At 50.1% G+C, this 11078-nt stretch overlaps 1 protein-coding gene across 1 annotated transcript; it reads right to left on the reverse strand.

Moving 5' to 3' along the window:
• Positions 1 to 3833: 3833 nt before the first annotated feature.
• Positions 3834 to 9502, reverse strand: LOC142497104 (elongation factor 1-alpha, oocyte form). The gene is made up of 7 exons (XM_075604460.1): positions 9117 to 9502; positions 6884 to 7063; positions 5439 to 5735; positions 4984 to 5134; positions 4622 to 4878; positions 4151 to 4385; positions 3834 to 4081 (listed from the first exon to the last, which is right to left on the reverse strand). Exons 1-7 carry the CDS (start codon positions 9258 to 9260, stop codon positions 3960 to 3962), a joined length of 1386 nt encoding a protein of 461 aa, XP_075460575.1. The 5' UTR covers positions 9261 to 9502; the 3' UTR covers positions 3834 to 3959.
• Positions 9503 to 11078: the final 1576 nt, after the last annotated feature.

The raw sequence follows: 11078 nt of genomic DNA on the forward strand, positions 1-11078 counted from the left end.
ATAAGATCACAAGGGGGTAAAACATTGGGCATGTGGATTACAATTACCCTGCCACACATGACTAATTCGCTTTATAATGTAACTCTCTCGCCTCAGAGCTAGTTTTTATTCTTGCTCACTGCAGTATTTTATACTTTAGTCACCATTAGATTTTATGTAATTAAAAGATGTATGTTTGTTAGGAGCCTTATTAGCTCATCTATGGGCTTTTACATTAATGGCAGCTCTATATAATTCCAAGTAGTAGCTAAAGTATTAATCAGTTATCCCCCATGTCTCACACCTTATCATAGGTGGTGATTTGCCGACTCACAGCATATAGCTCTGATTGACACATGTCCACTATCTCTAGCTGGCTTCCTATTTTAATTACCATCAATAAAGGCTATATCCTTTATCAGCCACTCTTCTTATACCTTTAGTTCTCTTTGAACTCTACTATCCAAGACAATTGAGTCACTTCCTCATATTACTCAGGCAATCTATGTTACTAAGTGTATTATCACTTCAATACCATGACCACCTTACGTATCGTACCACTGCAAGAGGATATCTTTCTCTCCCTGTGCATATGCAATCTAATCCCGTTAGCACCCCTCTATGTAAGGATAGTGTAGTAATTGATACTCCATTGTTTCAATTGCTACAGAGTACCGCTGTCCTCTACAAATTACAGTGTGTAAACTGATGTATAACCAGGAAGGGGGGGGGGGGAGAAATCACCTAATATCTGGAAAAGTGGGTCAAAATGAGTACCTCCACTTACATCGGTTGTTGAGCTAATGGTGCAGCTATAAAACAGGGGTGACAGGATCCTTGGAGTAGTTGCCTGTAGATGCAAATTAGGGGAAGCTCTCGGTTCCCTGCAAGCTCTTTGGAAAGTAAAGTCACATGAATAAAAGGGTTCATTCAATAAACCACATGCCTCCAGCTGAAGTATCAAGTACATGTTATGCTCACTGCATAGGATCCCAAAGAACATACGTGTTCTAATAAGCATTAAACGGCAGCCAATTGCAATACTATGTATTGAAATCAAACTGCACACAGGCATTTGGATATGTGACTAAGCTCTGCAATGCACGTTAGATAACGCAGATGGATATGTCACTGGGGGTTTTTGTTTGGCTTCTTCTTGATCAATATACTGTAAGTACGGATATAGGATAAAGCATCTGTCGTCTAAATTTAGCATAGGTTGAACTTGGACGCATGTTTTTTTTTTTTTGAACCTCATCTACTATGTAACGCAAAGTTAGTTAATATTAAATCATTGTGTGTTAATTAGGAGATTTCCAATACTAAGCAGAATACCCTGCTCCACTTGACGTATATCATGTGCTGTGCTAACAAGGGCTCAGTAATGCAAAGAAAGAAGAACCTTTGCGCTGTACTTGAAGCCCTAGAACAGTATTTGTTCTTGTATAGCGCTGCTAGTTTTACATAGCGCTTTACAGAGACATTTTGCAGACAGTCCCTGACCCGTAGAGCTTACACTGTTTTTGGTGCCTGAGGCACAGGGAGATAAAGTGACTTGCCCAAGGTCACAAGGAGCCGACACCGGGAATTGAACCAGCATCAAACTCAGTGCCAGTCAGTCTTTATTCACTAAGCCGAACCTTCTTTGGCATTGGTTCTCTTGGGCGCAATGAGTCAGTCCAGGCATATGTGGAAACCGATAATATAAACTAAACACAAATAGTGCAATATGTTCATACAACAGGATCTTTCCATTTAGTTCTATAGAGTTTTAAACTCGTCTCATGGATTTTGTGTAATCTCTCTGTTGTCAAAGATTAATTTCTTGTCCAATTAATTTAAGGGAAATGTAGACAGCCCCCCCCCCCCCCCCAAAAGTCCTGCAATCTGGTCCACAGAGCACTAATATAATCAGCAGGGCTGTATATTCACCTTTAGTTTGTCTTTGATAAAAGCACATGAGAGATGCTGGATATCCCTCTGCATGGAATCCCTGTGTGAATGTTAGAACCTGCAGCCATGTGTGGGAGAAGAACAGTACTGAATGTAAAAGGTCACAGAAAACCAAAACATTACAAATATGGGAGTTTATACTAGTCACAGTAACCTAACCTGATTAAGCAGAGTATCTACTACTGTGGGGGAGAGGGGGAGGTTATGTGGAGGGGAATAGTAAATGGAAGATTCTGTAGCCATTGCACGAAGACATGCATTGATCATTCCTGTCCCAAGGTATCAGTGTTACATACTTCCACTCAGGTATTTTAGGAGACGGAAATAATTACATTGGAAAGTGGCAGAATGCCTTGTGCTTACTTAATGTACATGGAAGATACTTAATCTCCCATTAAGTAAGCAGAAGGCATTCTACCAATTTCCAATGCAATTTTTTTTCACTGCTAAGTACTTGCGATGGGAAGTGTATTGACACCAAGGCCTCTTTATACATTAGGCCGACTTATGCACAGGGCCTACAATATTTCACTGGGGGGGGGGGGGGGGGGCGGGGGAGTGGCAAGGGAGAAAAAAAAAAAAAAAAAAAAAAAAGAAGCCAATTTAAAATGCCTTCTAAGTATCGATACCTTTAAATATTTAAACAAATCGATGCCAAATATCGCTAGTATCTAAACATGCAAACGATGAAATTAGCATAAATGAGTAAAAATATCAGACAGGACTCTTGAAATATGTCCCTACGAATGTCTTAAAACAGCCCTGATTGACACGGATATCTTGGGACAGAAATCCTTCAGTGCACATTGCTTGGTGCGCTTACTAACTTTCATCTTGTATTCCTCTCCACTGAACATGCAATATTCCCCCCCACAATAGTAGATACTTCCCTGTAGCCTGAACCTAGTGTGAGTATAAACTCCCTTATTTATAAGGTTTAGGGGTTGTTTTCTAGAACCTTGTTTTAATTATTAGGTTAATTTGTACATATAGTTGGTATTATTGTTTTGGGGCTGTGAGCACAGCATCTTGTCTTTTAATTAGATTCTAGTACATGTTTACTACAGTAGCAGAGGATTTGACACGCCAGTTAGTGCAGCTATATAAATTAGTAAGGTAGAACACAAATTGGGATATAAACAAAACTGTTAGTGTATTTTATGTTGCAGGAGTAGAAACTTCCCCCCTTCCAGCAGTATACTAGACCCATTTGTCCAACAGCAGCAGAGCCAGCCGGTTACAAAAAGCTCGTCAAGCGATCAAACCATGGATTGCAATGGGGAGTCGAGGTAAACACCATTTAGAAGCCCATTCTACTGGAACTTCACGGATGTGATCCTTCACCCAGCTCAGACCTACTCTGGCAGTTGACTCCTCAGAATAGTGGGTGAGCACCATGTGAATCTCAAAGCTCAGGAGTGTACCCAGACCAGGTCTGTCAGCATCCTACCACAGTACACAAAGTGATTGAGGGAGTACGGTTATAGAATAGCCTACCTTTAGTTGGTGGACCTGCGTAGTCTGCTCTGAGCCTCAGGCCACACCATTAGACAAGCAATGTGACAGAAAAGTAATTAGCCTGGAGTGCCTGTGAGAGCAGATAGGGAAAGATACCTGGAATTGCCAGCCTATGGAAGCATTAAAAATAAATCCTTCCAGGTCCTGCACACACTTTGTAATGTATTTGGGCAGGGAACTTCATTGGGCTGTAACCTCATTACATACAACCACTTCTAAGTTAAAAGGACCAACCCATCACCAACAAGTCTCTTGCATCACTCAACTCAAATCTATCACATGTTACATGTTACATGTCACATGTGGTTAGGAAATCAGTGAGGAAGGTTTAAGCCTGGTCTAAATTCAGCATTGTTAAAGAATCAGTACAAAAATATGATCATTGTATATTTATTGAGGACCAGTAAACATGTCAGGTCTGAGCAGTCATGATGTACAGACTGCATACAAGATCAGCACCCAAGTTCATAATCTCTATGATCAGCTGCCCCTGCAGACAACCCATGGAATCATTTCTTGGCAGCTTTAACTGCAGATTTTGTCACTTTGCCAGCAGTAGCTGCCTTCTTGTCCACAGACTTGATGACACCAACAGCCACCGTCTGCCTCATGTCACGGACAGCAAAACGACCTGCAGAGAGAGGGACCCATTAGCACATGTCAGGAGCTAAACTCTGTGGCCACAACAGCCATGTCTTACCAAGTGGGGGGTAGTTGGAGAAGCTCTCCACACACATTGGCTTCCCAGGGATCATCACCACAATGGCAGCGTCACCCGATTTCAGGGCCTTGGGGTTGTCTTCCAGCTTTTTGCCCGATCTGCGATCAATTTTCTCCTTCAGTTCAGCAAACTTACAGGCAATGTGAGCCGTGTGACAGTCCAAGACAGGGGCATAACCAGCACCAATCTGGCCCGGGTGGTTCAGTATAATAACCTGCAGGGGGACATGTGTATAAATTATCTGTCAGAATAAGGGGCATTTGGGCTCAGGCAGATTTAGGATGGCCCTGGCAAGTAGTGACCAACACAATCAGATTGGAAGATCTTTGGGGTTACGTGGCTCTGCATTACAGTGAGGATGCAGGTTACACTGCATAAGACGTATCAGGCCCATAAAGCAGCTGAGGGCCCAAGAATCCAACACCCGACCCCAATCGCTCCCTCACTGACCTGTGCTGTGAAGTTGCCAGCCTCCATGGGGGGGTCATTTTTGCTGTCTCCAGCTACATTCCCCCTCCTGATGTCCTTCACAGAGACATTCTTTACATTAAATCCCACATTGTCTCCAGGCATAGCTTCCAGCAGAGCTTCATGATGCATTTCCACAGACTTCACCTCAGTGGTGAGGTTACCAGGAGCAAAAGTTACCACTGTACCCGGCTTCAGGATCCCAGTTTCCACACGGCCCACAGGCACTGTACCAATCCCTGCAAGGGGGGGGGTGAGAGAAAGGAGGTGTCAGAGGGACTCCCAGAAGTGTCACTGCAGAACAGAACCTACAGGAGGCAGCGCAGCATGCTGCGAGCACTCACCTCCAATCTTATACACGTCCTGCAGAGGGAGACGCAGAGGTTTGTTTGTGGGGCGAGCTGGGGGAACGATGGAGTCCAGAGCTTCCAGCAGAGTAACACCTATGGCATTTCCCTCCTTCCTATCAATCTTCCAACCTTTGAACCATGGCATCTGAGAGCAGATAGGGAGCACAATTTAGACAGGAGCCAGACGCAAGAGCTCTGTCCTCCACCTTAACCCCCCAATTGACAGACTAGTTACAGGGCAGAGCAATAAGAATCCCACATGCAAAGTCACAGGGATAAGGTGACATGGATAGTAAGTGGGTAGAACCTTGGTAGTGTTCAGCTCAGGAGTCATCTGTGACCAAGGCCAACACCAACGTGGGCAGCTTCACTCCGACAGCCAATATACCACATACACCCCTCCGTGACTGGACCCTGCTCAGCACATGCCTGCTACCTCCAAATCTTACTTTAGAGCTGGGCTCCAGCATGTTGTCTCCATGCCAGCCCGAGATTGGCACAAATGCCACAGTGGCTGGGTTGTAGCCGATCTTCTTGATGTAAGCGCTGACCTCCTTTGTGATCTCCTGATACCTTTTCTGGCTGTAGGGTGGCTCTGTGGAATCCATTTTGTTGACCCCAATGATGAGCTGCTTCACCCCCAGGGTGAAAGCCAGGAGTGCATGCTCCCGAGTCTGACCATTCTTAGAGATGCCAGCCTCAAATTCACCAACGCCGCCAGCAACGATCAGCACCGCACAGTCTGCCTGCAGGGGGGGAGGGGCAGAGCTCAGACAGATAAGGGGTAGGCAGTCCATTACAGGGTCTTTAACTGCACTGCGGTAGTTACAAATGCATACACAGAGCATACTCTAGCCACACACTGCCACGGGACAGCCAACAAGTCTCCCAGAGATTTCTGGAGCCTTAGAAGGGCATATTCCAGCCCTAAACATATAAAGTTAAAAAAAAAAAAAAAAAAAAAAAATTAGGGAGACCATATTTTCAATAGTCCCTTCAGTCAGACGAACCATGAAGCGGAGTGCTTGTAGACAGCAGGCTTAGCAATCGTGCCCAAAGTCATGCAGTAGCTGCAAAGGCAAACAAGAATCTTAACATGCATTATACAAGGAATGGAAGTGGAGTAAGAAAACAATGCCGCTCAAAACATTAGTAAGAGCACACTTAGAACATGGAGTACAGTTTTGGGTAGTTCTGATTGGCAGAGGAGAGCATGGGGCCTCCCAACTCTTACCTTCTCCAGCGGCATCTCCCCCTGCATGTTCCGGTTATAGCGTCAAAAGGCATCACCCCAACGCCATTTGACAGAGTCATAATGATGGGAACATACAGTGGGAGATGAGATGCCACCAGAGAAGGTAAGAGCTGAGGCCAACCACGTCCATGCACCAAGCCCCACAAAACATCCCAGCTTATGAGATTAGTTTACTGGAGTTTATTTGCCTTCCTCTGGGGCAATATACTGCAAGTACAGATATAGGATGAAGCATGTCTAAATTTAGCATAGGTTGAACTTGGATGTACTGTATATCTTTGAACCGCATCTACTATGCAACCTGAAATTAATACATTAGCATTGTTATACAAGATGATGTTAAAATGAACAGTGTTTGCACATCACAATTGTAATGTTAAAACATTGTTGTTGTCTTTGGAGGGCAGTCATCGACTATGTGTTTAAATTAGCTGCACACAGTTTGTTACTTTGGTTCACATGTCATATTTGAACAAAAAGGTTCATATTTAGAGAATCTTTATAATCGGATTAAAATATTTTTGAATGCATTTGAACTTGAGGCCCTGAGCTAGCCGACTAGGTAATGTACATCAGGCACTGTGCTTTGTACCCCTCTAACCCCCGGATGTCCCTGAGGCCGGGGCTGCCCCACTGTACCTGGGAGGTGCCGGTGATCATGTTCTTGATGAAGTCTCTGTGCCCGGGAGCATCGATGATTGTGATATAATACTTTGCAGTCTCGAACTTCCACAGGGAGATGTCGATGGTGATCCCCCGCTCGCGCTCAGCCTTCAGCTTGTCCAGGACCCAGGCGTACTTAAAGGAGCCCTTACCCATCTGCAAGCAGTATACAGAGCGCCGTTACATGGGGGGCATGGGCAGTTACCAGCCTTACGCAGAGGATGCGGCAGGGGGGGACGCAGAGGAAGCGGCAGGGGGGGGACGCAGAGGAAGCGGCAGGGGGGGGGACGCAGAGGAAGCGGCAGGGGGGGGGACGCAGAGGAAGCGGCAGGGGGGGGACGCAGAGGAAGCGGCAGGGGGGGGGACGCAGAGGAAGCGGCAGGGGGGGGGACGCAGAGGAAGCGGCAGGGGGGGGACGCAGAGGAAGCGGCAGGGGGGGGGACGCAGAGGAAGCGGCAGAGGGGGGACGCAGAGGAAGCGGCAGGGGGGGGACGCAGAGGAAGCGGCAGGGGGGGACGCAGAGGAAGCGGCAGGGGGGGACGCAGAGGAAGCGGCAGGGGGGGGACGCAGAGGAAGCGGCAGGGGGGGACGCAGAGGAAGCGGCAGGGGGGGACGCAGAGGAAGCGGCAGGGGGGGACGCAGAGGAAGCGGCAGGGGGGGACGCAGAGGAAGCGGCAGGGGGGGACGCAGAGGAAGCGGCAGGGGGGGACGCAGAGGAAGCGGCAGGGGGGGACGCAGAGGAAGCGGCAGGGGGGGACGCAGAGGAAGCGGCAGGGGGGGACGCAGAGGAAGCGGCAGGGGGGGGACGCAGAGGAAGCGGCAGGGGGGGGGACGCAGAGGAAGCGGCAGGGGGGGGACGCAGAGGAAGCGGCAGGGGGGGGACGCAGAGGAAGCGGCAGGGGGGGGACGCAGAGGAAGCGGCAGGGGGGGGGACGCAGAGGAAGCGGCAGGGGGGGGACGCAGAGGAAGCGGCAGGGGGGGGACGCAGAGGAAGCGGCAGAGGGGGGGACGCAGAGGAAGCGGCAGAGGGGGGACGCAGAGGAAGCGGCAGGGGGGACGCAGAGGAAGCGGCAGGGGGGACGCAGAGGAAGCGGCAGGGGGGACGCAGAGGAAGCGGCAGGGGGGGACGCAGAGGAAGCGGCAGGGGGGGGACGCAGAGGAAGCGGCAGGGGGGGGACGCAGAGGAAGCGGCAGGGGGGGACGCAGAGGAAGCGGCAGGGGGGGGGACGCAGAGGAAGCGGCAGGGGGGGACGCAGAGGAAGCGGCAGGGGGGGGGGACGCAGAGGAAGCGGCAGGGGGGGACGCAGAGGAAGCGGCAGAGGGGGGGACGCAGAGGAAGCGGCAAAGGGGGACGCAGAGGAAGCGGCAGAGGGGGACGCAGAGGAAGCGGCAGGGGGGGACGCAGAGGAAGCGGCAGGGGGGGACGCAGAGGAAGCGGCAGGGGGGGACGCAGAGGAAGCGGCAGGGGGGGACGCAGAGGAAGCGGCAGGGGGGGACGCAGACGGCAGGGGGGGACGCAGCGAGCCGCAGGGCACGGGGGGTGGGGAGGCAGAGGCACCCCCCCCGTGCCTCTGCCTCACACCCCCCCCCCCCCCCCGTGCCTCTGCCTCACACCCCCCCCCCCCCCGTGCCTCTGCCTCACACCCCCCCCCCCCCGTGCCTCTGCCTCACACCCCCCCCCCCCGTGCCTCTGCCTCAAACCCCCCCCCCCCCGTGCCTCTGCCTCACACCCCCCCCCCGTGCCTCTGCCTCACACCCCCCCCCCCGTGCCTCTGCCTCACACCCCCCCCCCCCCCGTGCCTCTGCCTCACACCCCCCCCCCCCCGTGCCTCTGCCTCACACCCCCCCGTGCCTCTGCCTCACACCCCCCCCCCCCCGTGCCTCTGCCTCACCCCCCCCCCGTGCCTCTGCCTCACCCCCCCCCCCCCCGTGCCTCTGCCTCACCCCCCCCCCCGTGCCTCTGCCTCACACCCCCCCCCCCCCGTGCCTCTGCCTCACACCCCCCCCCCCGTGCCTCTGCCTCACACACCCCCCCCCCCGTGCCTCTGCCTCACACCCCCCCCCGTGCCTCTGCCTCACACCCACCCCCCCGTGCCTCTGCCTCACCCACCCCCCCGTGCCTCACCTCCCCACCCCCCCGTGCCTCACCTCCCCACGCCTCACCTCCCCACCCCCCCGTGCCTCACCTCCCCACCCCCCCGTGCCTCACCTCTGCCGCTTCCTTCTCGAACTTCTCAATGGTCCTCTTGTCAATGCCGCCGCATTTGTAGATCAGGTGCCCGGTGGTGGTGGATTTCCCGGAGTCCACGTGCCCGATCACCACGATGTTGATGTGAATCTTCTCTTTACCCATGATCGCGGCGGTGAGAGCCCGGTAAGCGCAGAAGGAGAGAGCCCGGTAACCGGAGGAGGAGAGAGTAGCGAAGACATGACACCGACCGCCATCAATTTAAAGCTCCCCCGGGGGGCGGGGCTTTCCGAGGGGCCGGGTATGCGCTCCAATCAGAGACGCCACATTCTACCGGCTGGCCTGTGATTGGACAGTTGCGGTTTGTTTTGCCGTGGCCCCGCCCAGTTAAGTATCAACACGTGAGAGTTATAGGTGAATATAATGATTCAATTAACAAGTGCACTCATATACTCAGCACTAATCAGCATCATTGTGTCAGCGCCGGTCATCACAATGATCATACAACTATTAGCAATAATACAAAATAATGATTACAAATCCATTCATAATATGAATAGCATTAATAATAATAATATGTATTCAATATGCGGGATTATTTGTTACACGTGAGGTCTGATCTCTTCATTTTGGGGTGTTATGTATCCAATTCACGGCTGCAAAACAGGACAAAAAAAACGGCATGAGAGAATGGTCTCAGTCCCACTGCTCTCTATTTATTTCCTGTGATAAAGTTAGTGCTGTTTATTTGGAGCATGTGATGTGATTCAGTTACAAGATACACATGGAGGTACAATCTGGACAGTGCTGTGTTATCCGCCTCTATTGCGGGGGCTGGGGGGGACGGGGAGGGCGAGGTGGTGTGTGTATCATCTGCTATAGGGACTATAAAAAATGTGGGTTATATAGCGCTGACAGTGTACGCAGTGCGGCACATAGAATTTTGCATATACAGAGTCCCTGTGGAGTTTACAATCTAATTTGGTGGTTGTGATACAGAGAGATAAAGTGACTTGCTCAAAGTCACAGGGAGCGCTTGCACTAGGATGTGAACTGGCTTCACCCAAGTCAAAGACAGTGACATTGTCTGTGAGATACTGCTTCAGCCCCAATAATAAGAGATTGACACCTCCTGTACTTGCCCCAGACAAGTAGTGACATGGCAATCAGAGGTGTGTGTGTGTGTACAGCTTAATTATATAGTGAATATTCTAGTTCTAATAAATCCCAGGGGTTCTGTGATGAGCAGCAGACAGACGTGTATTGACTTATATCTGTCACACACAGTCCAATTCTCTCCGTTTGGATGGTATTACTCTACAGTTAGACAAACAAAAAGTAGAAGTGATACCTTTAGCAGCTAACTTGTGGTTAAAAAGAGTGCACGTTCTGAGGATAGCATAGGTCGCTTCTTCCGGCAGAATTGTTATTTTTTAGGTAAATAAAATATGCTTGCACTCTTTTTAGCCATAAATTAGCTATTAAAGGTATCACTTCTACCTTACTCTAGTCTATTTTATGGACTAACACTGTGCCTTCCTCTGTTTAACTCTACACCAGGAGTGGCCAACTCCAGTTCTCAAGGGCCACCAACAAGTCAGGTTTTTTAAGGATACCCCTGTGATGTACAGCACACCTGTGAGCACGTGACCTACATATGGGACAAGGGTTATTACACAGCTCTCTAGCTGGCCCACTTTTCACCTTCGCAAAGGTACCTCAAAAGAATAATATCTCACCTCAATCCATCACAATACTATCTGTCGAGAACAGCACACTTGTGAGCATGTGAGCAGGGTTAATACACACAGCAACTCACCTTTCTCTGCGCAAGGTACTTTCAATGAAAATATTAATTAACCCCTTAGTCACTTGCCATCATGTCTATCCACTGCCACCAACCAAAATATGTAACTAATATATATCTGCCAGGGTCTCAGGTCCCTGTTTATTATAGAAAAAAACTGTGCACTTAACACAAAA

Source organism: Ascaphus truei, chromosome 6 (genome assembly GCF_040206685.1).
Source record: "Ascaphus truei isolate aAscTru1 chromosome 6, aAscTru1.hap1, whole genome shotgun sequence".
Taxonomy (NCBI): Eukaryota; Metazoa; Chordata; class Amphibia; order Anura; family Ascaphidae; genus Ascaphus; species Ascaphus truei.

Bases quoted from the DNA above. Each gene is read 5' to 3' on its own strand.
- LOC142497104 (XM_075604460.1), bottom strand. From the start codon at position 9,260: ATGGGTAAAGAGAAGATTCACATCAACATCGTGGTGATCGGGCACGTG. The intron at 5,135-5,438 runs GTAAGATTTGGA...ATCTGCTCTCAG, and splicing joins TGCTGGAGCCCAGCTCTAAA to ATGCCATGGTTCAAAGGTTG. The intron at 4,082-4,150 runs GTAAGACATGGC...CTCTCTCTGCAG, and splicing joins CTCCAACTACCCCCCACTTG to GTCGTTTTGCTGTCCGTGAC.